Source organism: Staurois parvus, unplaced genomic scaffold (assembly GCF_062004578.1).
Source record: "Staurois parvus isolate SC_StPar_1 unplaced genomic scaffold, SC_StPar_1.0 ptg000748l, whole genome shotgun sequence".
Lineage (NCBI taxonomy): Eukaryota > Metazoa > Chordata > Amphibia > Anura > Ranidae > Staurois > Staurois parvus.
In genome coordinates, this window is record NW_028318544.1 from 3,624,740 (window position 1) to 3,649,444 (window position 24,705).

General features: G+C 44.0%; 1 protein-coding gene across 1 annotated transcript in view; it reads right to left on the minus strand.

Moving 5' to 3' along the window:
• The window catches only part of SLCO5A1 (solute carrier organic anion transporter family member 5A1), a 142,398-nt gene extending 118,920 nt beyond the window's left edge, over positions 1 to 23,478 (minus strand). Inside the window, exons 1-2 of the mRNA XM_089654286.1 lie at positions 23,343 to 23,478; positions 7,917 to 9,343 (exon numbers count right to left, since the gene is read on the minus strand). Coding sequence (XP_089510412.1) covers positions 7,917 to 8,904 — 988 coding nt within the window. The 5' untranslated portion in view covers positions 8,905 to 9,343; positions 23,343 to 23,478. The remainder of the gene's footprint in view (positions 1 to 7,916; positions 9,344 to 23,342) is intronic.
• Positions 23,479 to 24,705: the final 1,227 nt, after the last annotated feature.

Genomic DNA, 24,705 nt, shown 5'->3' on the forward strand with positions numbered 1-24,705 from the left:
ATATGGGCGACACAGTGACTTAGTGGTTAGCACTTCTGCCTGGCAGTACTAGGGTCATTGGTTCGAATCCCAACCTCTGCACCACCTGCCAGGAGTTTGCATGTTCTCCCTGTGCCTGCGTGGGTTTCCTCTGGGTACTCCGGTTTCCTCCCACACTCCAAAGACATGCAGGTAGGTTAATTGGATCCTGTCTAAATTGTCCATAGTATGTTTATGTATGAATGGGAGTTAAGGACCTTAGATTGTACACCCCTTGAGGGTTAGGGACTGATGTGAATGTACAATATATATATGTAAAGAGCTGCATAAATTGACGGCGCTATATAAGTACCTGAAATAAATATTGGCTTTTTTTGAGAGCTGGTGCATGCGCTCTGAAGGAATGGCATACCCATGTCATTCCCTCAGAGCACTGTGCCGTGGCCCGGGTATTCTTGCGAGCATGCATGGGAGTGACATCATCGCAGCTCAGCTAGTCAGATGGCCGGGACTCGAGAACCCAAAAGGAAGACCGGGTGAAGATGGAAGCCCTGTCAGCGCTGGCAGAGTGCTGCTGGAGGGCTGGACTTTTTTAAGGTCCTTCATAATGTGCTAGTATGCCACCTTGCAGGGGATTTTTTTTTTTTTAAGATGCAGTTTACTACCACTTTAAAAAGGTATCCAAGTCTTTACCAACTAATGACCTGTTAGTTTAACTTCCATAGTTGGAAATATACTGGAGAGTTTAATAAAAGACATAGATGAGTTCTTGCTGGACAAAAAAAAAACATTTAAAGCAAGAGTCAGCATGGATTCACGAAAGACAGAAGTTGTCAAACAATCTGATTTCTTTTTTTGAGGAGGTGAGCAAAACCTTAGACAAAGGATTGGCTGTGGATGTAGTATGCTTGGAAAGGAGGTAGAGTTGGAATCCTATCCCCTCAAAGCACTTTTCAGGTCCTTCATTCACCCCCTCCCTGTCCCTCTCCTCATTTGAAGCTCACTGTATTCATCTATTCTCTCCAGTTTCTTTAAGAATTGCTGTGATCTATTGGCCTCCTGGACCGTTATCAAGCTTCCTTGATGACTTCTCTGTCTGGCTGCCTTACTTTCTCTCTTGAGAAACTCCCACAATCATTTTTGGTGACTTAAACATCCCTGTTAATCTTAACACTCCTGCTACCTATACACTTCTTTTGACCTAAAACAATGGACACATGCTTCTACTCACTCTAATGGTAACTGCCTCGACCTTGTATTCTCCTACCTATGCACTACTTGCAACCTCACCTACTTTCCTTTTCTCCTCTCTGATCACTCCCATATTAGCTTCACTCTCTCCTTGGCTTCCTCCTCCTTGTCTTTCAACTACCGAACAGTTACCTGTAGAAACCTTTGCTATCTTAACCCTTCTTTTCTTTTTTTGGCAACAGATTGTCTCTATGAAAAAATCTCAGCCCTGTCCTGCCCCAACCTGGCCACTTCTGTATACAACAGTTCACCGTCATCCACCCTGGACACATTGGCACCCCACACTACACACAGAATTAGGCCCCGACCGCTACAGTCCTGGCAAACAGACAATACTAGATGCCTCAAAAAACGTAGCCATGCTCTTGAGCATTTATGGTGTAAGACTAAGACTCAGCAAGACTTCGACCAATATAAATCTGCCCTTCAAAAATACAATTCCTGTCTCCAAACTGCCAAACAGACCTCACTCACTGCCAGGGGATTGATGATCACTTCAAAAATAAGATTGATACAATTTGTGATGAGATCTCCACTTTACAGATATCTCCCACACCCCACACTCCTTGTCCACCTGCACAATCTATACTTCCCTTGTTTAACTTAGCTACTATAGAGGAGTTGGTAAACTTTTTTTCTAAAGCCCACCTAACCACCTGTCCCCTGGACCCTGTTCCCTCGCAAATACTACGGTCACCCTCTGGCTCTATCCTTCACTCTTTAACTCATATCATCAATCTCTCCCTTTCTACTGGCATCTTCCCCAACTCTCTAAAATCTGTGCTAGTCACCCCAATACTTAAAAAGGCCTCACTAGACCCCACCAATCTTAGCAAACGTAGACCCATCTCCTTACTCCTTTTTTGGCTCCAAACTCCTTGAACATCTAGTCAACAACCAGCTGAGCTGCCACCTTATTAAGAATAACCTTCTCTATCCCCTTCAGTCTGGATTTCTCCCACAACACTCCATAGGAACTGCTCTCCTAAAACTCACAAACAACTTACTAACCACTAAATGGTCACTATTCCGTACTCTTACTCTTGGACCTCTCCGCTGCTTTTGACACAGTTGACCATCCCCTCCTCCTCAAAAAACTCTATCTACTTGGTCTTCGTGACTGTACTCTCCATTGGTTAGAATCTATCTCACCGCACCTTCAGTGTCTCTTACAACTCTACTTCCTCCTGTCCTACTTCTCTTACTGTTGGGGTCCCCCAATGTTCTGTCCTTGGACCTCTCCTCATTCTTGAGCTACACATCTTCCCTGGGTCAGCTGATAGCTTCCCATGGTTTCCAATACCATTTGTATGCTGATGACACACAAATCTATCTCTCTGCTCCTCAGCTCACCCCATCAGTTTTCTCATGTATCACCGATTTACAAACAGACATTTCAGACTGGATGTCACACCACTTCCTAAAACTCAATCTATCCAAAACTGAGCTTGTCATATTTCCTCCCCCATGTGCCTCTTGCCCTGATTTCTTGGTCAGGATCAAAAGCACCACTATCAATCCCCGCATGCCAGGGTGCTAGGGGTAACCTAAATTCTGAACTATCCTTTCAGGTCCACATCCAATCCCTGTCCAAATCATGTCACCCCAACCTCCGCAACATCTCCAGAATATGCCCCTTTTTAACCAATGATACCACAAAGCTCCTAACTCACTCCCTGTTTATCTCTCGCCTCGACTACTGCAACTCCCCCCTCATTGGCTTACCTTTACATAGGCTATCCCCCCTCCAGTCCATCATGAATATTGCTGCCAGGCTCCACCTTACCAACCATTCAGTGTCTGCAACCCCCCTCTAGCAATCCCTCCACTGTCTTCCACTCGCCCAATTAATACAATTCAAAATACTAACAACAACTTAGAAAGCCATCCACAGCTCTATCCCCAGCTACATCACCAACCTGGTCACAAAATATCAACCAAACCGCTCTCTTTAATCCTCCCAAGACCTTCTACTCTATAGTTCCCATGTCACCTCCTCCCATGCTCTCCTCCAGGACTTCTCCCAAGCTTCTCCCATCCTATGGAACTCTCTACCCCTATCTGTCCAGCTATCTCCTAATCTATCCACCTTTAGGCAATCCCTGAAAACCTCTTTAAAGAAGCCAATCCTGCTTCTAATTAGTAAACTGCCTTTTATTTCCTCCATCAGCTCATCCCCCAACAGTTATTACCTTTTGTATCACTCAACCCTTCCTCCTAGATTGTAAGCTCTAACGAGCAAGGCCCTCTGTTTCCTCTTGTATCAAATTGTATTGTAACTGTAATGTCTACTTTCATTTTGTAAATTGCTGTGCAAACTGTTGGAGCTATATAAATCCTGTATAATAATAAATAATAATTTTGCAAAAGCGTTTGGCACAGATCCCCCCACACAGGCTTGGAAATATCCATTTTGTAAATGAATAGAAAACTGGATAAAAGATTCAGAGAGTACTGTATTTAGAGAGTAGTGGTTAATGATTCATAATGTAATTGGTCTAAGGTTATTAGTGGTCTACCCCAAGGTTCAGTGTTGGGACCCTTACTTTTTCATATATTTATAAATGATATAGGGTCTGAGATTAAAAGTACTATTTCATTCTTTGCAGATGACACCAAGCTGTGCAGTGGAAAAACATCCTTACAGGATGTCTCCAATTTACAAGCCGAACTCAATGCACAGTTTAATTGGCAACTATGTGGCAAATTAGATTTAATGTTGATAAATGTAAAGTTATGCACTTGGGGGCTAAGAATATACATGCATTATGCATACTAGAGGGAGTACAACTGGAGGAATCAATGGTGGAGAAGGATCTGGGTGTTCCGGTAGATCACAAGCTTAACAATGGTATGCAATGCCAAGCTGCGGTTTCCAAAGTGAGCAAAATCCTCTCTTGTATTAAAAGGTATAGATTCCAGAAAGAGGGATATCATTTTAACCCAACAATTCATTAGTAAGACCTCATCTGGAATATGCAGTTCAGTTTTGGGAACCAATTCATTAAAAAAATATTGGAGAACTGGAGAAAGTGCAAAGAAAGAGAAAAGTGCAACCAAACTGATAAGAGGCATTGAGGAGCTCAGATATGAGAGATTAGGGGAACTGAATGTATTCTCTCTTGAGAAGAGGAGATTAGGAGGGGATATGATCAACTTGTATATATACATAGATGGTCCACTGAACTTGGTTTAGACTTATTCACTTTAAGGTCACCACAGGGGACAAGGGGGCACTCTTTACTTCTGGAGGAAAAAGATTAAATCTCCAAATACAGAAAGGTTTCTTCACAGTGAGAGCTCGGAACATGTGGAATAGACTCCCTCAAGAGCTGGTTCTGGCCAGCTCAGTAGATTGTTTTAAGAAAGGCCTAGATTCTTTCCTAGGTACTCAGAATATAAACGGATAATAATATTTATAGGCAGAGTTGATTCAGGGAATATTCAATTGTCTCTTGAGGGATCAGGAAAGATTTTTTCCCCTGCAGGAGCAAATTAGATCATGCTTTATTGAGGTTTTTTGCCTTCTTCTGGATGAACTGAGGGTATAGGATTGTGTACATGTGATCAGTTACACTCTGTCCTCAGCTGCATAAAGAGCTCAGAGAGTTGTGAAGGAGAAACAGCAGCACACTGATCTCCCCAGTGACTGTGTGTGTGTTTTTGTTTGGAAGGGGGTGGGGGGGGGTAATTGTGCCAACACCAATTTGATCACTGGAGAAGAGCAGGCTGAGTTCCCAGCACTGCCAAAACACTGACCGCCCTGTGCTCTCATGCCTGGTGTGGTCGCTTTTTAATAGGAAAGCAGAGGAGCTGTCTGGACCATCAGGTATTTCACACAAAGAAAGGAATAAGAAGTATTCCATACAAATACATAGTACAACATATCAGGAACATAAAATGTTGGGTTTACATATTCTTTAAACCCCCTGCCCAAAGATTTACTGCTGTCCCTGCCCCTGCTGGAAAGATTCATCCCTTTATTTGTCATGGGTTGACATGTGAGCAAGATGGGGTGGAAATTTTCCAACAAGTACAAATGTTCTGCAGTTTAAGATGGGAGATTTCCTCTGACTTCCTGTTGAGTTTACAAGACAGAATGTGAAGGAAATCCTGCTTAGCAGAACACAGACAGCAAAAAAATTGATAGAGGTTTTCCACCTTCCCTACTTGAAAACTAAAAAATAAGTTTTCGCTATAAATGCACTTAAGCTGCACCCCGTTCCCCGCCACCACTGAAAATTGTGGAAGCTTCATTGGACACTGGAATGAATGCTGCCAGGGCTTAGTCATCATGTTAAGCCTCTGTGAAACCATATCAGAGAATGGCAAGGAAAAGCTTTTCTGGGCAATAAAGGTAACTTCAGACACAATGGGGTTTATTTACTAAAGCTGGAGAGTGCAAAATCAGGCTCAAGTCTGCATAGAAATCAATCAGCTTTTAACCTCAGCTTGTTCAGTTAAGCTTTGACAATAAAACCTGGAAGCCACTTGGTTTCTATAGTGAGCCTGATTTTGCAGTCTTCAACTTTAACCTCCTTAGCGGTATTCCCGAGTGTAGCTCGGGGTAACATTTCAGTACCAAAAGCGGTAACCCCGAGCTACACTCGGGAATACCATGCGGCACTGCTCCGGCATTTGTTCTTCAGCTACCTTACCCTGCGCTCCCGCGATGTGTCCCCTGCATCGTCCCCGGCCATCTCCTCCGGCCGATGCCGGCATCCGGCTTCTGTGTCCTGTCCCTGTGACGTCGGGACGTACGGGCGCCGCCGGCGGCAGCGGGAAATTAAAAAATTTTAAAAAATGTCATTTTTTTTTTTTTTACATTTTACATAGTAAAACATTGCTGTCTCAAACAATTTCACATACATTTTGTCCCGAGTGCTTTGTCCGGCGCCCTGCCTGCATTTTGTCTGTTCTTTCTGCCTGGAAACTGAGAAATGTCCGTGGCGTCCAAAAAGTGTCCCTTTAGGTCAAAAGCTGTTTAGATCAGCTAGAGAACAACGATAGTAAATCAGAACCACTTGCAGAATTGAGTGATGATTCGTGGGGGAAATTCGTCATCAGACACTGAAAACGATTTTGCGACTGAGCTCAGCAATGTGCGAACTTGGCGCTATATTTCAAATTTCAGTGTTTTTGGTTTGATTATATTATTGAATTAAATTTTTTATTATTTTTATATTATTTTTATGATTATTTATTAAATTATAATTTATGATTTTGTGTTTCAAATTTTATCATACCCGGGATGTTTACTAGACTCTTGTTCGGACAAATTTCAGTGAGTTTTTCCTAAAAATTACAGGCCTACAATTAAAAAAATACATATTTCCATGCAAAAAAATGGTACCGCTTTCAGCACCAAAAATCTGAAATAATCATACCGCCAGGGAGGTTAAAAAATAAACCCCAATGTGATGTCTAATTGTCCTCGTCATGTGCTTCAGCTGACCTGCTAATATAAGATCCTGCTTATAAGATCCCAATAATTATCAGTTTCTTCATCCTATAAAATGGTCAGATAGAAAAAAGTTCCCATAGTGAAGAATGAAATCAGTTTTACCAGTGATTTCATACTACACTGCGGGGAACTTTGTATACTATATTTGTGGAGAATATGACTGGAACTTTTATTGGATGGTGAACCCGCTAGGAAATTGTACAGAAAAACAAAGTGGGAATGAACAAAAACAATCTTTTAAGAACTTTATACTTATTAGGGGTCCTAAAATCTAGAGAATGGCCTTTTTACTGGAGTGTAGTTGAAGGTGATTGAGTTGTTGAAATCACTTCTTTGGAGGAATATTTCACTTTGTTTTTGGAGAATTCCATTGCATGGATTGATTACTTATTGGCATGTTGTTTTATATGTGTATCACATAATATGGTTGTTTTTTGATGGCCTTTAAGATAATGGATTTGGGTTGTCAGTTTGGTGGACTTTAAGTTAAAGTGGTTGCAAACCCTTACCTATACCCAGTGAAATGACATGAAACAAATCCTCCTACATAAGTTGTGCATGTTTATCGGTAGAAATTTGTCCTGCACATCCCTGTATAACTCAAGAGATGAAAAGGACTTTTCACAGACTCACAAAGCAGGGAGAAGGGAGCTGTAGTTACACACTGTACAAGAGCTCTGAGAGCTGATTGGAGGGAAGGGATACCCCCCTTTTCACACAGTAATAGGAACAGAACTGAGGATGTCAGTCACAGGCTGTGCCCTCCTCAGTCACCTTTAGCTCTTGGTTTTAGGAAAACATGTCAGAGAGACTCTGATGCTGATACCAGAAGAACTAGACAGCAGAGAAAAATGAAAAATAGTGTTTTGGAGACAGGTAAGTAAACACTATAGAAATATGCTCTTTGTTCAGATTTCATATCTGAGGTTTACAACCACTTTAATGGTTTTGGCTTGTAGGTTTAGTAGCACTGAGCCACACATACACAATCCTAGATTTTCACATTTTTGGGGGGACTGGCACAGTTGCACGGATTATGCACTTTTATGATTATAATTGATTGTTTTGTTGCATACACCTAATATAGGTCATGTTAGCAGTGAGAGTAAGTGTGAAATTAGGGAGCATGCTATTATAGGACAGGGCCCAAGTAATTCCATAAGAGAACATGACCTACACAGGTAAGAAAGGAAGAAAATGCAGTACATTACAAGTCTCTTACCTAGGTAGAGTGAAGCATTGTCCTTCTTGACATTGTCATCTAAGTAAGTTGGACCCAGGGTGTAAATGGGTGTGGATCCCATGCCAATGAGGATCTGAGCACAGATGAATAAAGCTACATAAAGGGAATGGTCTTTCCCTCCTGAGTCCCTTGGGCACATTGATGAGTCTAACGGATCTTTGGCAGTTGTATTGCCATTCATACACAACCCTTCGTTTGTGTCAGAAGAGTTAATTTCCTGAATTTGATATGGTGGAGAAATGAAATGAGGTAAGGAGAAAAGAGCTGCTCCTACAGCAATAAATAAACCACCTATTGCTAGCCAGCGTGGCCTACGACCTCGTCCTCCAAAGTAGCTGATGAAAACCACCACTAAAAGGCTGCCGATATCAAAACAGCTGACCAGAAGACCAGACTCAGAACTCTTCAAGCTATACCGTCTTTCAATAGTGGTTATCACACTGCTTAAATAACCAGATACCATCAACGACTGGATGAAAGTTAAAAAACACATGCAGACAAGGAAACATCGGGAATCCGTCAATGTTACGCCAAAACCCTGTTTGCTTTTTATTGTAGAAAGTGATTGAGAGACGCCTTTTTTATTGTTGGTAGTGCTAGTGGATTCAATTTTATCCGTGTTTCCTGTTCCTAGAAAACTGGATGCAGCAAAAGAAAATATTGTTCTACTGGAAGGTGCACTGCTTTGAGTAGACAGGTTTCGATGATGGCCAACTCTGAAGTCTGATTCCTTTTGAACACCATACAAAAAACTTCTTTTTGCTCCAATAACTGCTGTTCGTGATGTGTCTACGACTTTTGTTTCAAATTCTTGAAAGGGTGATTTACAACACCCATTTAAGACAGGCAAACTTAGTGACCGATAGCTGTCAATCTTCTCTACAGGATCCCTTTGCTCTTCATGATGGTTGCCCTCAGAATGATACGAGACACTAAACAGCTGTGGACTGGGTTGTTCTACAGCCATGGTCAGAAAATATTCTGAGACACAATGACTAAAATATGAAATGATATGAAAGAATTCCTAAAAACATCATAATCTAATCCATTTTACACTGCTTTCCATTTTGCCTGTCTATAGATAGTCAGAGATGCTGCACTGGGTTTTTACTATCCATGAAGGTGCTATTAGAAATTTTATAGTCTTTCCAAAAAATGTCCTCTGAATAAACACCAATACAGCCGAGCAGCTGTCCCTGTATTGATTCCTTGTAAACTGTTCCATCCGGATAAGATGATGATCAACAAAGAGGGGGCATTAGAGAAGGTCAGGTCTCAGACCCGTGATACCATACTTGGCCATTCTGCAATCCAATCACCTTTCACAGTCCTGGTTCCACCACAGACAGCAGTTCTTTCATTCCCATTGTCTCCAAGTAAATATCTCCACTGGCAGTTTTGCTGATCTGTAATGCAGGGAGAGAAAGCAAAGAAGGTCAGCATACTGCTTCCGTCAGCAAAGCACGGCACAGGCTTATAAGAACCTTAAGTGCTGTTTGTGCACACTAAGCTTCATTACTGTTTCTTTTCTCTCACGCGCCTTCTTTCTGATTTTTGCCCTTAAAGAACTATAAAGGAATGTAAAAGAATTACAGTGTAATATTTCAAATATGTGTTTTTAAAGATTTAAAAAATGTGTAGTTTTCTTTCTTCATGTTAAATCCTCACTGGGATTGTGAAAAACATACCAACTAGGTTTACATTTTGGGTTCCTAAGTCTCTAACAGGAGAAGTAAATAAGTGCCAAGGAACCCTGAAATGAGAACGTGTGTCACCAGCACATCATGGATCCTCAACATACCATTGAAGCGTTTATTGAAGAAATCATATCACAAACAGCACCAGTGAAACATTTCAAGGCCGCTCAGGACCCCTTCTACAGACACGTGCTGAACAGGCACATGTCTGACAAAGAGACAAAGGGGTCCTGTGTGGCCTCAAAATGCAGTACTGATGCTGTTTGTGCTGTGATTGCTTCAGTAATCCTTAGGATGATGTATTAAGGATCGATAGTGTGCTGGTGACATGTCTGTGCTAATACCAGTTAACTAGCTGGCAGTTGTCACAGCACACCCCCCCCCCCCTTACTCCAGACTCTTCTCAGAAATGTGAGCAGTGGTGTATTTAGGTTTCATGCTGCCCTAGGCAACACAAAAATTGGCTCCCCCCCCCCCATGGAGAGACCCTGACACCAGCCAACAATCCCCTTCCCCACGAAGAGAGCCTGACATTGACCAACAACACCCCAGCCCAAGGGTGGACTGACCATTTAGGCACTCAGGCAGTGCCCGAGGTCAGTAGGGGGCCCCATGAGATGCCCCTGGTAACTTCCATAGGCTTTTTTAGGTGTGGTTTGAGTGTGGTCAAGGACACATGGGCCCCACGATTTCCTATTGCCCGGGGGCCCCATGAGTTTTCAGTCCACCCCTGCCCCAGCGCTCACCCGAGAGAGCCTTCCACTACCACCGTCAAGCTCTGCATACACCATCAAGCAACCCACAGCCTCTCTGAGATCCCACCTGGTCCTCGTGCTGCATGTGTCCCTTCTTCCTTTCATTCTTTCAGGGGATGGCACTGCCCCCCTGAAAAATGCTGCTGCCCCCCTGAAAAATGCTGCCCTAGGCAACTGCTTTGTTTGCCTTGTGGTTAATACACCCCTGAATGTGAGTGACAGGAATATACTAGATGAACTAACCCAACAAGGTAAAGCCAGCCATAGATGGATTGAATATTGGATGGTTCAGCAGAGACCGGCTGAGATTTGATCCATCTATGGGCAGGCTGGTTGTACTAAAGTCAAGAGGTCAATCAGTCAACTTCAGTACAACTAGCCTGTAAGATTTTGTGCCTATGATTATTGCCAGCAGCTATAGCTCCTAGAACTGATCATTGTGTTCTGCCGGCAAGGAAAGCCACCTGCAGAAGACAATAGTGTTATGGGAGTGATTACCCCATCAACACTGACTGTGTTGATGGGGGAATTTAGCATATTTCTTTCCTTCCACCCATGATGGAAGGAAAGAAAATAGCATCATCTATGGCCATTCAGTTCTTGAGGTGTCAGTTCATTGAAGGAAGACAAAACAATATTTCTGTAATGAATGTAACGTAATCCAGGAATTTCAATTGAAATCAAGACTTTCAATATAATTTTTAGCAAAATCGCAAAGCAATCAATGACATAAAATGGTGGTTTTGATCGACAACAAGAAGATAGAATGTAGATTACCCTCATGGAATGAATGCGGAAAAATCTGATTACTTCCAACAAGATGCCTGTAGCATTTTCCTGTTTCGATTACATTTTGATTAAAATTTTTCTTCAATTAAAATGTATTAAAGCTTAATTTCAATTGTATACAAAAAAATGTTTGTGCTAATTGACAATGCTTCCCAAACTACAAGGTGATTTTCTTTATATTATATATTTTGGGGAAAGTTTAATAATGTTAAAAATGTAAGCAATAAAGTTACCACAAAAAAGGCAAAAATGGTCATATTATGTATGCTTAAGTCTTCATGCCCACTGGACCTTTTGATAACGTTGGTAAAATTAGCTGTGTAAAGTCACGTTAAAAACGTGTTTTTTTCAGCTTTTTTTTAGCATTTTTGCATTAGCGTTTAGTGGTGTTTTCCCATGTTTGCGTTTTTCAGAGTTTTTTTGGTAAAAATTTTTTTAAAAAGCCAGTTTGTGGCGTTTTATGGCATTTTTCAGCATTAGAGCGTTTTTACAGCTAAAAAACTCCTCTAGAAACCCACTAGTCCTGGGTTTTTTTCCAGCCAAAAAATGTCCCAGCCAAAAATGTTGATTACAGTATATGTGTGCATGAACACATAGGATAACATGCTGGGGGGTTTACTGGCTGTAGAAAAAAAATGTAAAAAGCCAAAAACAGCAGCTGTAAAAACAATGTACATGAGGACTTAATATTAACATACCTACAAACTGCAATTTGTCTGTAAATATAAAAATATAAATCAGATCATATTAAAATTTCATGCATTAAAAGATATATTGGACTGACACAAGCCCAGTTTCTATTTCACAAATTGAATTCTGATGGCTTAGCAAGCTTGTGGGTGATTGATCGCTTAATTCTGGCGATGGCATTTGATCATGTTTGCAATTCCCATTGAATCAAAATGGTTAAAATTGACTGAAAATTGTCACATGGATGGCCAACATTAGAACAATGATTTTAGACACCATAAATGTATAAATTACCCTTTTTTTTCCCTTTTATCTAATTTCTTTATTGTTTGGTCTTTACAAGCCATCTGCTTTCCCAGTATGACTCACTGAAGACATTTATTGGGCAGATGGGATTGACCACAATGTGACTGGTAATTTAGGGTTTATTTACTCACAAAGACTACCAGCAAATTTTCGAGCAGCAGTTGCATGGGCTGCTCACCAAACCAGCTGAAAGTCAGGAGCTTTTATGTTGGCTACAGTGGGGCCTCATCAATCACAAGTCAATAAACAGCTGTTTGTCCTAGGACAGTCATAAAGGTTACATTTTCTTGGTAACTCTAAGTCCTCATGCACACTGGATTTTTTGATAATGATGGTAATGTTAGCTGTGTAAAGTCACATTAAAAACGTGTTTTTTAGCGTTTTTGCATTGGCACTTAGCGGCGTTTTCCGTGTTTGGGTTTTTTTCACCCAAAAAAAATTTTTTTTTTTGATCCAAAAAAGTTAAAAAACGCCAGTTTGCCGCGTTTTACCACGTTTTTCAGTGTTAAATAATTTTTTCAGCTAAAAATCTCCTCTAGAAACCCACTAGTCCTGTTTTTTTTTCAGCCAAAAATGTCTTAGCCAAAAAACATTGATTAAAGTCTATGTGTGCATGGACACGTAGGATAACATGCTGGGGGCTTTATGTCAAAAGCCAAAAACTGCAGCTGTAAAAACGTCAAGTGTGCATGAGGACTAAAGCAGACTTTACAGCAATTCTAATATGTGGCCATCTTCAAACTGTCCAGATTTCCCACAGTTACCAATCAGATTCATACATTCACCCTCATCCTGTCATTTTACAGAACCCGTTTAATTTTCAGATCTGGGAAAAGGTTCATATGCTGACCATACACATTATGACAAATAACTGACCAATCACATTTGATTGTTTCAGAACATCATTTGTTCAAATACTATTATTTGAGTGTACCTGATTTTTCCACCAGAACTGATTGTTCCATTTAGATGGAAACAATGTTTTAGCGATCAGACTGCTCATATAGTGCAATCAGTTTGTAAAAGATACAATGCTTTGCTAAAGGGAATTGTTACAGCATCGTGTATGGCCACTATTTATTTACACTGTGCTACAATATAGCCCATTGTGTCTATGCATTGACTTCCATAGCCGGCATCCAAATATGAACACTTCCCATTGGACAGAGGTCTTTAAAAGATATTTGTTTAATGTACAAGCACATACTGAATTTAAGGTGTTAGATCATCTTTAAAATAAAAATGCAGCCAGCGGTTTGGGGATTTGAAATCCCCACTTTTCTCCCTCACCTCTCCGTGCAGCGCTTCCAGGATGACCACTGTAATTCTGATTGGTCATTGCTTTGATCTGTGCCAGTAGCACTGGACAGAGAAGAGGGGGAAGAGAAGGGATCTCATATCCCTGGACCACTGGAATGGGGAAAGTTTAGGGAAAGTGCATGGGCACTGACAGTTTAGCAGCCCCAGTGGTAAGTACAGCCAGGACCAGCAGGGTGTCCAGTGTTAGTTCACCTTTACATTTTTTTCTGTAAAGTGAAACACTTTAGAATAAGTAGAGAATTATATTAACAAAAAAGTGTATTGCATTGTTGCCCAGCCTTTACAAAATCAAATGTCAGGACTGGAATTGCTACCTTATTTTCTATCATTTATTGTTATTTTACTGCCCCGTGTTTACAGCAGAATATCTTCAAAGAGGACCTCCACCGCCCCAATTCCCCTCCGTACCTACTTTATAAACCTGTATATCTTAAAGAGTTTGTAAAGGTAAATTTATTTTATTAAAACAATAAACATGTTATGCTTACCTGCTTTGGCCCTGTATCCTTACCTGCAAAAGCTTTGCACACAGTCTCTTCTACGGTCCCCGTCAGCACTCTGGGCTCCTCTTTGGTGATACAACTGCAGACTCAATCACAAGCCAGGCTGTGTTGGTCTATTAACACAGACAGCGCAGTTGAGCCCAGGGGCGGACTGACCATTTGGAAACTCGGGCACTGCCGAGGGCCCAGGGTCATTAGGGGGCCCCATGGGATACCCCTGGTACCTTTTTCATAGGCTTTTTTGAGTTCGGGCAAGGACACAGGGTCCCCATGATCCCCTATTGCCCAGGGGCCCCATGAGTTGTCAGTCCGCCCCTGATTGAGTCCCAAACCCCACGCTCTGCTCACAGGATTTGATTGACAGAAGCAGGAGCCAATGGCTCACGCTGATCCCTCTGTCAGCAGACAGAGAGGAGAGACGCAGATAAGGGGGGGGTGATCGGGCGATACAAACACTGAGACATTTTTTACCATAAAGTGCTACTAAACCCACAACAGTAAAATCAGTCTGTATATGCAGTAAAGCATGCATGTTATACTGACTGTGGAACATAAGGGGTTAATCCTCTACCTTGTGTAAAAAGGCTGTTTGATCCTGACTTCTCTGATCCTCATTTTCTTCTACTGTCCTCAATCCATCTGCTGAGCTCTAGGACTCACTCTGCACATGCTCAGTTTAGTGTATTGCTAGAAGGTTTTTTTTTCCTTTGGAAGGGTGTATGTGATCAGCACAGGGCCAATCAGCACTGTCCAGAGGGTCAGGGGTCATGCAACTTAATAGGACAGTCAGAGGAGAATGAAAACTCCTCCTACAAGGTTAACCAGTGCTCAGCTGGACACTGATAGTCAAAAGACTGCTATATACTGCTGATGAGAAAAGGTATTTGTCAGTTTATATTTACTAAAATAATTGCATTTTTATGTTCTGTGTACTGTGGGGGACCAGACATAGTCCATGCCGGGTCCAGGGTCTAGTAACATTTCAATGCAGGGAATGCTTTAACTCCTTGGCACTGAGTACACATAAATATGTGGTCTCTCGGCGGCTGGGCCCTCGGGGGCGCATATTTGTATACCCATCAGACTGCTCATATAGTACAATCAGTTTGTAAAAGATACAATGCTTTGCTAAAGGGAATTGTTACAGCATCGTGTATGGCCACTATTTATTTACACTGTGCTACAATATAGCCCATTGTGTCTATGCAGAAGATGTGCCGAGGGCGCACACCCTAGGCACATTTACCGGTGCCTCACGGAAAGGTCCCGATCACTACTTGCGGTAGGGAGCTTTCCGATCATGTGACCACCATGACAGCCAATCACAGCGGTCACATGATTTTTTTAATTTGATAAAGATACATTTGTATGGGTATGTGTGTAGTGTAGGCGACCCACTGATTCAATTTATATATGTATTATTTAAGTCACTAGATAATATTTTCACTTTTTATTTTAATTAATCAGATAATTTAAATACACCATAGTAGCTCACAAGAATCACATGACCCTAAACCCCGCCCACCTCTCACCATATCAAATCCCTTAAAGGGCCGGGAGGTGCCAGTGCCAAAGGGTTAAGTTGGAAGACAAGTCAAAAGAAAACCGAGCTTAAATCTACCCCCACCCCCATTCTATCTACCCTGTAAAAGGAAAGATGTCTATACTTACCTATTCTGAATTCGCTTTGCTCCGCTCATATGATCTCCCCAGTGCCAGTTTCAGTGTAGAGGAGAGATTACCAACAACGGTTGCAGAGATTATGCAATGATGTCACCCATAGGTTTACTATGGGACATCCGTTGTCAGCTGTCCCTCCTATACACTGAATCCGATGCTGGAAGCTGATCATGTGACCAGACTGGAGCACCTTCAGAATAGGTAAGTATAGACATCTTTCCTTTTACAGGGTAGATAGAATAGGTTTACAATGGGGTGGGAGTAGATTTAAGCTTAGTTATGGGTGTATTTGCTTTCCACTTTATGGGTGGGTTCACACCACATGCAGTCCAGTGCGTTTTTTTTCTGCATCAAAAATGCATGGATAGTAGGTTATATAGTTTCCAATGACATCGTTCACACCAGTGCAGTCATTTCCAGTGCGGTCCACTTCCAGAAAAAAAAAAAAAAGAACATGCAGCATTTTTTCTGCACTGAACTGTACTGGAACGTGGTAAAACACAAACGCACTACAATGCACTTAAATGCACAAAAAACGCACCAGAGCGCATCAAAAAAGTGCATACAGAACTACATGTTTCTATGGTGTGAACTGGCCCTAAGGTAAAAAATGTCCTGCCATTAGAACCATATTAATAAGGGGGAAATAAACAATCATACATACCTACTTACCTATATGCTGTGACTTTTTCTTCATACTTATCTATTTTTTGCCCTGCCTCTGTGCTACCTAGGTCCACATTCCCATAATTCCATTAAAATGTCCATGATACTGCACATGCGCAAGATGAAGCCCATGGCGTCATGCTCTTAATCTCGCACATGCACTATAGGGCTACAGGCATCTATTAGGTGAAAAAAACTCTTCCAATATCTCACAAGCTTCTTCTTTCCCCATATGGCATCATGTTCTTCATCACACTCATGCACAGTATGACAATACTGTGAGATCTCCCCGTTTAGGTGCAGGATTTTTTTTTTTTTTTTTTTTTACAGCAATGGTGACACTGTCTTCCCAGGGGGCATCTGTGTGGCTGGGGCAATGGCACCATTGTCTTCAGGAAAATCAGAAAGTGGAGGAGAAAAAGGTAAGTAAAGCAAAAAATATTTTTAATAGGCAATTGTTCAAATCGTTCTCCTCAGCAGCTCAGCTCACTCTTCGTACCATCCAAGTGTCTGCGCGCATGAAGGCTGAAAGACTGCCAAGTCATTATTTGAGAAAAGACCAGGGGGAGCTGAGCTGTCCTACACAACTGACCTGAACAAAATAAGTGCTACTGTTATGAATATTGAGGATTAATTGTTCCAAAGTGCCTGGAGAACTACACAAATTAGTTAGCAAACGCTTGCTTTAAAGGCATAGTCTACCTTTTGAAAAAATGTAATGAACCACATCCCTCCAAAGTGAAAGGATATCCCCTCTAAAGCTGGCCATAGATGGATCGAGATTTGGCAGGTTCAGCGGGGACCAGATGCATTCAATCCATGGGGAAGGACCCCTGTTTTTACCTGGTGGTTTGGCAAGCAACACACCTCTTATATTAGAGCGCCCAAACTCTGAATTAAGAAGCATCAAAGAAACCTTTGGACAGTAGCATTTTCAGTCTGGGGGTAGGGAGTGTTAGTGTATCTAAATCTGCTAGTACATTCAACAAATTGAAGCCAAACTCCAGCTAACACTTTATAAGCAGTTACAACAAACAGTGTATTCCCTTTTAGGATAAAGGTTTTACATGAATAAATAAAAACTAATCATTGTAAGTACCCCATCGTTGGTAAATGGTTTGTCTCATCTCTGTAACTGATACATTTACAGGACAGCTTAGTCTGTTGAAAAACAACAGACTTACTGGCCAGAACACCAAGTAAAAGAAAGAAAGAAAAAAAATAGAAATACAGCCATCATAACTAGGAACTGGTAAGCTACAGTATTACAAATGTGTGCATTTAGGTTTTAATACCACTTTAATGTCTTGTGATCTAGTTACCATTATTTTTTGTCTTACTGTGTTTTTCTGCGTCTTTGTAATGTCCTCTGTAAGCTCCTGAACATCTCCTTCCCCCCCCCCCCATTTCCATTTGTGTGGAATGAGCAGGGCTTGTTAGTTGCAGGTATATGCACTGCTCTGTATACACTACAAATCCTACAGTCCCTATCCCATCTCAGAAGTGAGCAGGAGAAGGGTGGCTACGTTTCTACATACAGTGGGACTATGGAGAACAAATGTAGCCACCCTCTAACAAGAAGTCAGATCACAAGAGAAAAACATTACTGGAGGAGGCTGAGAGCAATAGAAGGGACTTGAGTTAAAGTGGAATTCCAGCTTAACCCCACCTGCTCTTAAAACTGTCACCCCCCCCCCCCCCCACAAACATCTATGCTTAATTACCTGTGTAAAAAAGATCTGTATACGTACCTGTTTTCAGTCTGCTCCAGACCAGTCATATGTACTCTCCTGTGTCAGTAAGGGGCGCAGCCAGGGAGAGGAGAGAGCCTTGACATCGGTTAGCAAAGCCTGGAGCAGTGATGTCACCCATAGGCTTCAATGACGCATCCGCTGTCAATGATCTCTCCTCTCCCCTGCAGTGGTGCTGGCTGACACAGGGGAGCCAGATCACATTACCAGCCTGGTCGGGAAATAGGCAAGTATATGTATCTTTCTTACACAGGTTAGCTAGGATAGGTTTGATAAGGGCAGAAGACAGGGGAGGTCTCCAGCTTCCCTATTAGTGGTCTTTGTGTGTGGGTGGCAAAATCCAGGTACGCCTGGCTCATGTGCAGATTTGCATCAGGGCTCTAGGGATCTGAGCCCTGTGACATATCTGCACATGTGTCGGGGTCAATGACAGAGTCGTTTCTTTGGACATAGAGGTGAGGCAGATCATCAGATCACATCCTAAGTATAAAGAGGACATGGGGGGGCAGATCCAGGGACTGACTGACAACTCATGGGGTCCCTGGGCAATAAGGGATCATGGGGCCCGTGTCCTTGCCCAAACTCAAAAAAGCCTATAAAAAAGGGGCCCCCTACTGACCCCGAGGGCCTGAGTGCTCCAATGGTCAGTCCGCCCCTGGGCAGATCACAGATCATCAGATCACATCCTGAGTGTATAGAGGGAGGGTCACAGATCATCAGATCACATCCTAAGTGTATAGAGGGAGGGTCACAGATCACATCCTGAGTGTATAGAGGGAGGATCACAGATCACATCCTGCATGTATAGAGGGAGGATCACAGATCACATCCTGCATGTATAGAGGGAGGATCACAGATCATCAGATCACATCCTGAGTCTATAGATGACAAGGGGGGGGGTCACAGATCATCAGATCACATTGTGAGTGTATAGGTGAGTTGAAGTGGATCACAGATCATCAGATCATATTTTGTGTGTATAGAGGACATAGAGGGAGGTCATATGAGCAAAAAACATCCTGAGTTTATAGATGATATGGGGGGGGAGGGGGTTTGCAGATCACATCTTGAGTGTATAGAGGACATGGGGGGGGGGGCAGATCACAGATCACATCCTGAGTGTATAGAGGACATATAGGTGGACCACAAATCATCAGATCACATATTGTGTGTATAGAGGACATAGATGGAGAACAGATGACCAGATCACATCCTGAGTGTATAGATGACGGGGGGGGATCACAGATCACATCCTGGGTGTATAGATGACAGGGGGGGCAGATCACATCCTGAGTGTATAGATGACAGGGGAGGCAGATCACATCCTGAGTGTATAGATGACATGGGGGGGGGGGGCAGATCACATCCTGAGTGTATAGCTGACATGGGGGGGCAGATCACATCCTGAGTGTATAGATGACATGGGGGGGAAGATCACATCCTGAGTGTATAGATGACATGGGAGGGGGGGCAGATCATATCCTGAGTGTATAGATGACATGGGGGGGGCAGATCACATCCTGAGTGTATAGATGACAGGGGGGGCAGATCACATCCTGAGTGTATAGATGAAATGGGGGGGGGGGCAGATCACATCCTGAGTGTATAGCTGACATGGGGGGGCAGATCACATCCTGAGTGTATAGATGACATGGGGGGGGCAGATCACATCCTGAGTGTATAGATGACATGGGGGGGGGGCAGATCACATCCTAGTTGTATAGATGACATAGAGGGGATCGCAGATCCTCAAATCACATCCTGAGTGTATAGATGACATGGGGGGATCACAGATCACATCCTGAGTGTATAGATGACATGGGGGGATCACAGAACACATCCCGAGTGTATAGATGACATGAGGGGGATCACAGATCATATCCTGAGTGTATAGATGACATTGGGGGGATCACAGATCATATCCCGAGTGTATAGATGACATTGGGGGGGAATCACAGATCATATCCCGAGTGTATAGATGACGGGGGGGGGGGGCAGATCACATCCTGAGTGTATAGATGACAGGAGGGCAGATCACATTCTAAGTGTATAGATGACATGGGGGGGGCAGATCACATCCTGAGTGTATAGATGACATGGGGGGGGGGGCAGATCACATCCTGAGTGTATAGATGACATGGGGGGGGGGGGCAGATCACATCCTGAGTGTATAGATGACATGGGAGGGGGGGTAGATAACATCCTGAGTGTATAGATTACATGGGAGGGGGGGGCAGATCACATCCTGAGTGTATAGATGACATGGGGGGGGGGGGGGGCAGATCACATCCTGAGTGTATAGCTGACATGGAGGGGCAGATCACATCCTGAGTGTATAGATGACATGGGGGGGGGGCAGATCACATCCTGAGTGTATAGATGACATGGGGGGGGTAAATCACATCCTAGTTGTATAAATGACATAGAGGGGATCGCAGATCCTCAAATCACATCCTGAGTGTATAGATGACATGGGGGGAATCACAGATCATATCCCGAGTGTATAGATGACAGGGGGGGGTAGATCACATCCTGAGTGTATAGATGACAGGGGGGGCAGATCACATCCTAAGTGTATAGATGACATGGGGGGGGGGGGGGCAGATCACATCCTGAGTGTATAGATGACATGGGAGGGGGGGTAGATAACATCCTGAGTGTATAGATTACATGGGAGGGGGGGGGCAGATCACATCCTGAGTGTATAGATGACATGGGGGGGGGGCAGATCACATCCTGAGTGTATAGCTGACATGGAGGGGCAGATCACATCCTGAGTGTATAGCTGACATGGAGGGGCAGATCACATCCTGAGTGTATAGATGACATGGGGGGGGGGCAGATCACATCCTGAGTGTATAGATGACATGGGGGGGGTAGATCACATCCTAGTTGTATAAATGACATAGAGGGGATCGCAGATCCTCAAATCACATCCTGAGTGTATAGATGACATGGGGGGAATCACAGATCATATCCCGAGTGTATAGATGACAGGGGGGTAGATCACATCCTGAGTGTATAGATGACAGGGGGGGCAGATCACATCCTAAGTGTATAGATGACATGGGGGGGGGGCAGATCACATCCTGAGTGTATAGATGACATGGGGGGGGGGCAGATCACATCCTGAGTGTATAGATGACATGGGAAGGGGGGGGCAGATCACATCCTGAGTGTATAGATGACATGGGAGGGGGGGCAGATCACATCCTGAGTGTATAGATGACATGGGGGGGGGCAGATCACATCCTGAGTGTATAGATGACAGGGGGGCAGATCACATCCTGAGTGTATAGATGACATGGGGGGCAGATCACATCCTGAGTGTATAGATGACATGGGGGGGGGCAGATCACATCCTGAGTGTATAGATGACATGGGGGGGGCAGATCACATCCTGAGTGTATAGCTGACATGGGGGGGGGGCAGATCACATCCTGAGTGTATAGATGACATGGGGGGGGGGCAGATCACATCCTGAGTGTTTAGATGACATGGGAGGGGGGGGGCAGATCACATCCTGAGTGTATAGATGACATGGGGGGGGGCAGATCACATCCTGAGTGTATAGATGACATGGGGGGGGGGGCAGATCACATCCTGAGTGTATAGATGACAGGGGGGGCAGATCACATCCTGAGTGTATAGATGACATGGGGGGCAGATCACATCCTGAGTGTATAGATGACATGGGGGGGCAGATCACATCCTGAGTGTATAGCTGACATGGGGGGGCAGATCACATCCTGAATGTATAGATGACATGGGGGGGGCAGATCACATCCTAGCTGTATAGATGACATAGAGGGGATCGCAGATCCTCAAATCACATCCTGAGTGTATAGATGACATGGGGGGATCACAGAACACATCCTGAGTGTATAGATGACATGGGGGGATCACAGATCATATCCTGAGTGTATAGATGACATGGGGGGGATCACAGATCATATCCTGAGTGTATAGATGACATGGGGGGGATCACAGATCATATCCTGAGTGTATAGATGACATGAGGGGGATCACAGATCATATCCCGAGTGTATAGATGACATGGGGGGGGGGCAGATCACATCCTGAGTGTATAGATGACAGGGGGGGCAGATCACATCCTAAGTGTATAGATGACATGGGGGGGGGGGCAGATAACATCCTGAGTGTATAGATGACATGGGGGGGGGGGGGGGGCAGATAACATCCTGAGTGTATAGATGACATGGGAGGGGGGGCAGATCACATCCTGAGTGTATAGATGACATGGGAGGGGGGGCAGATCACATCCTGAGTGTATAGATGACATGGGGGGGGGGGCAGATCACATCCTGAGTGTATAGATGACATGGGGGGGGGGGGCAGATCACATCCTGAGTGTATAGATGACATGGGGGGGCAGATCACATCCTGAGTGTATAGATGACAGGGGGGGCGATCACATCCTGAGTGTATAGATGACATGGGGGGGGGGGGCAGATCACATCCTGAGTGTATAGATGACATGGGGGGGCAGATCACATCCTGAGTGTATAGATGACATGGGGGGGGGGGGGGGGGGGGGCAGATCACATCCTAGTTGTATAGATGACATAGAGGGGATCGCAGATCCTCAGATCACATCCTGAGTGTATAGATGACATGGGGGGGGGGGAGGCAGATCACATCCTAGTTGTATAGATGACATAGGGGGGATCGCAGATCCTCAGATGACATCGTGAGTGTATGATCCGTGACGGTGAACACTGACCCCAGCACTGTAGTTAGTAGACAGGTGGAGCACAGGCCGGTCGGCTCTCCCCCGTACTGTACACACACACACATAGATGTTTTTCTATTCCCGGCGATTATCAGGATTAGATAAAAGTTGTGGCAGGTGCGGTGCAGGAGAGGAGTGCCTGGCAGGGGAGGACACCGGGGACACCCCCTCTGTGCACTATGGGATCAGAGCAATGTACGGGACCCCCGATCCCTCCAGGAATGGGTCGTGCAGTCCATCGCCCGGACAATAGATCGTGCGATCTCCCCCCCGATGTACAGCTGTCCCTCGCCCAATCAGAGCCCAGGCTGTCCTCCCCGTCCCGTCTTTGTTCCATGCCATGTGTGATCCTCTCCGCTCTGCCTTTGTCTCATCCCCCTATACAATGCACTGCCATCCGGGGGTGGAGGATCCCCGTGCAGCGCCCCTGCTCCGGGCAGCGCTATACATGCAGGGAGGGGACTAAGCAGTAAGAATGAGAAGTTGATCGCTCACCGTGTGTGCGGGTGGCAGCCCCGTGTGTGGAATCACCACGAACGTGGAGCTGTGTGCGGCTGGTCTCCGCTGTGCCGCCCTCCCCCGGCACACACACACTGCCTCTCCGCTTCTCTCAATCCGCTCTAGTGGGATGCAGAGGGGGCAAGCGCATCCCGACCAGCTAATCCCAGCCAAGAGCGGAGACCCGTCAGCCAATCAGCGCTCAGCCTCTCCATTGTCCGTCTGTTCACTGGCCCGCCCCCGCCTGGTGGAAGCTCCGCCCAGCTGATGGATAACAGGATTGACAGTCTCGGGAGTGAGCAGTGTGCAGGCAGAGGGCGCCGGGGGTCAGCCGCTGTCAGTGCCATCAGGAGGACACCTGCTCACTGACATGCTCATGGCTTTGTCTCCTCGATCTGCTGCTCTCATAGATAAAACATCAAAAGGATGGAACAGGTACAGATGACAGGTGGGAGGAAATGGCCAATCAGAATAGAGGGTGCCGACACTAGACACGCTAACGTGTATCTCTCCGAAATAGACATCCTGATCACCTCATTGGCTGCTGTCTAAACTGGTCCATGTATATGAAATCGGGACCTTACATGGAGGGCAGGACTGATGTGCCTGTTCATGATGGAAAGCACTGCATACCTTGGCGGCAATATATAAATACCTGTAGACTAGTAAAAAGAATAATTAACCACTTCCAGTCTGACAGAGGTCTGACATTTCTCTCATACATGTAAAAATCAGCATTTTTTTTTTTTGCTAGAAAACTACTTAGAACCCCCAAACGTTATATTTATTATATATCATCATTTATATGTTTTTAAGCAGAGGCCCTGAAGAATAAAATGGTGGTTGCTGCAATTTTTTTGCATGCATGGTATTTGCGCAGCAGTTTCTCAAATGCAAATGTTTATGGAAAAAATACACTTTGATGCATTTTAATTACACACAGAAACAACATAATTCCCAATTGTTTGGTATAACATAGAATATGATGTTGTGCCAAGTAAATGGATACCTAACATGTCACACTTTAAAACTGCGTATACCTGTGGTCTGGGGACAAACTGCAGTACCGAAAATTCTCCATAGTCAACGATTTAAAGAATATCCAAACCCAACATTTCATATTCCTGATTTGTGCCTGCTGTATCATGTACATGTATGAAAAAGTATCCCGTTCCCTTTGTATTTTTTCCTTTGTGTGAAATAACTGGTGTACCTGGCAGTCCCTCGGCTTTCCTATTAAAAACTGACCACACTAGGCATGAGAGCACAGCGAGGTCAGTTCTCTAGCTATGCTGAGAACTCAGCCTGCTCTCCTTCAATGATCAGACTTCTGCTCATGTGATATCCATTAGGATGGATA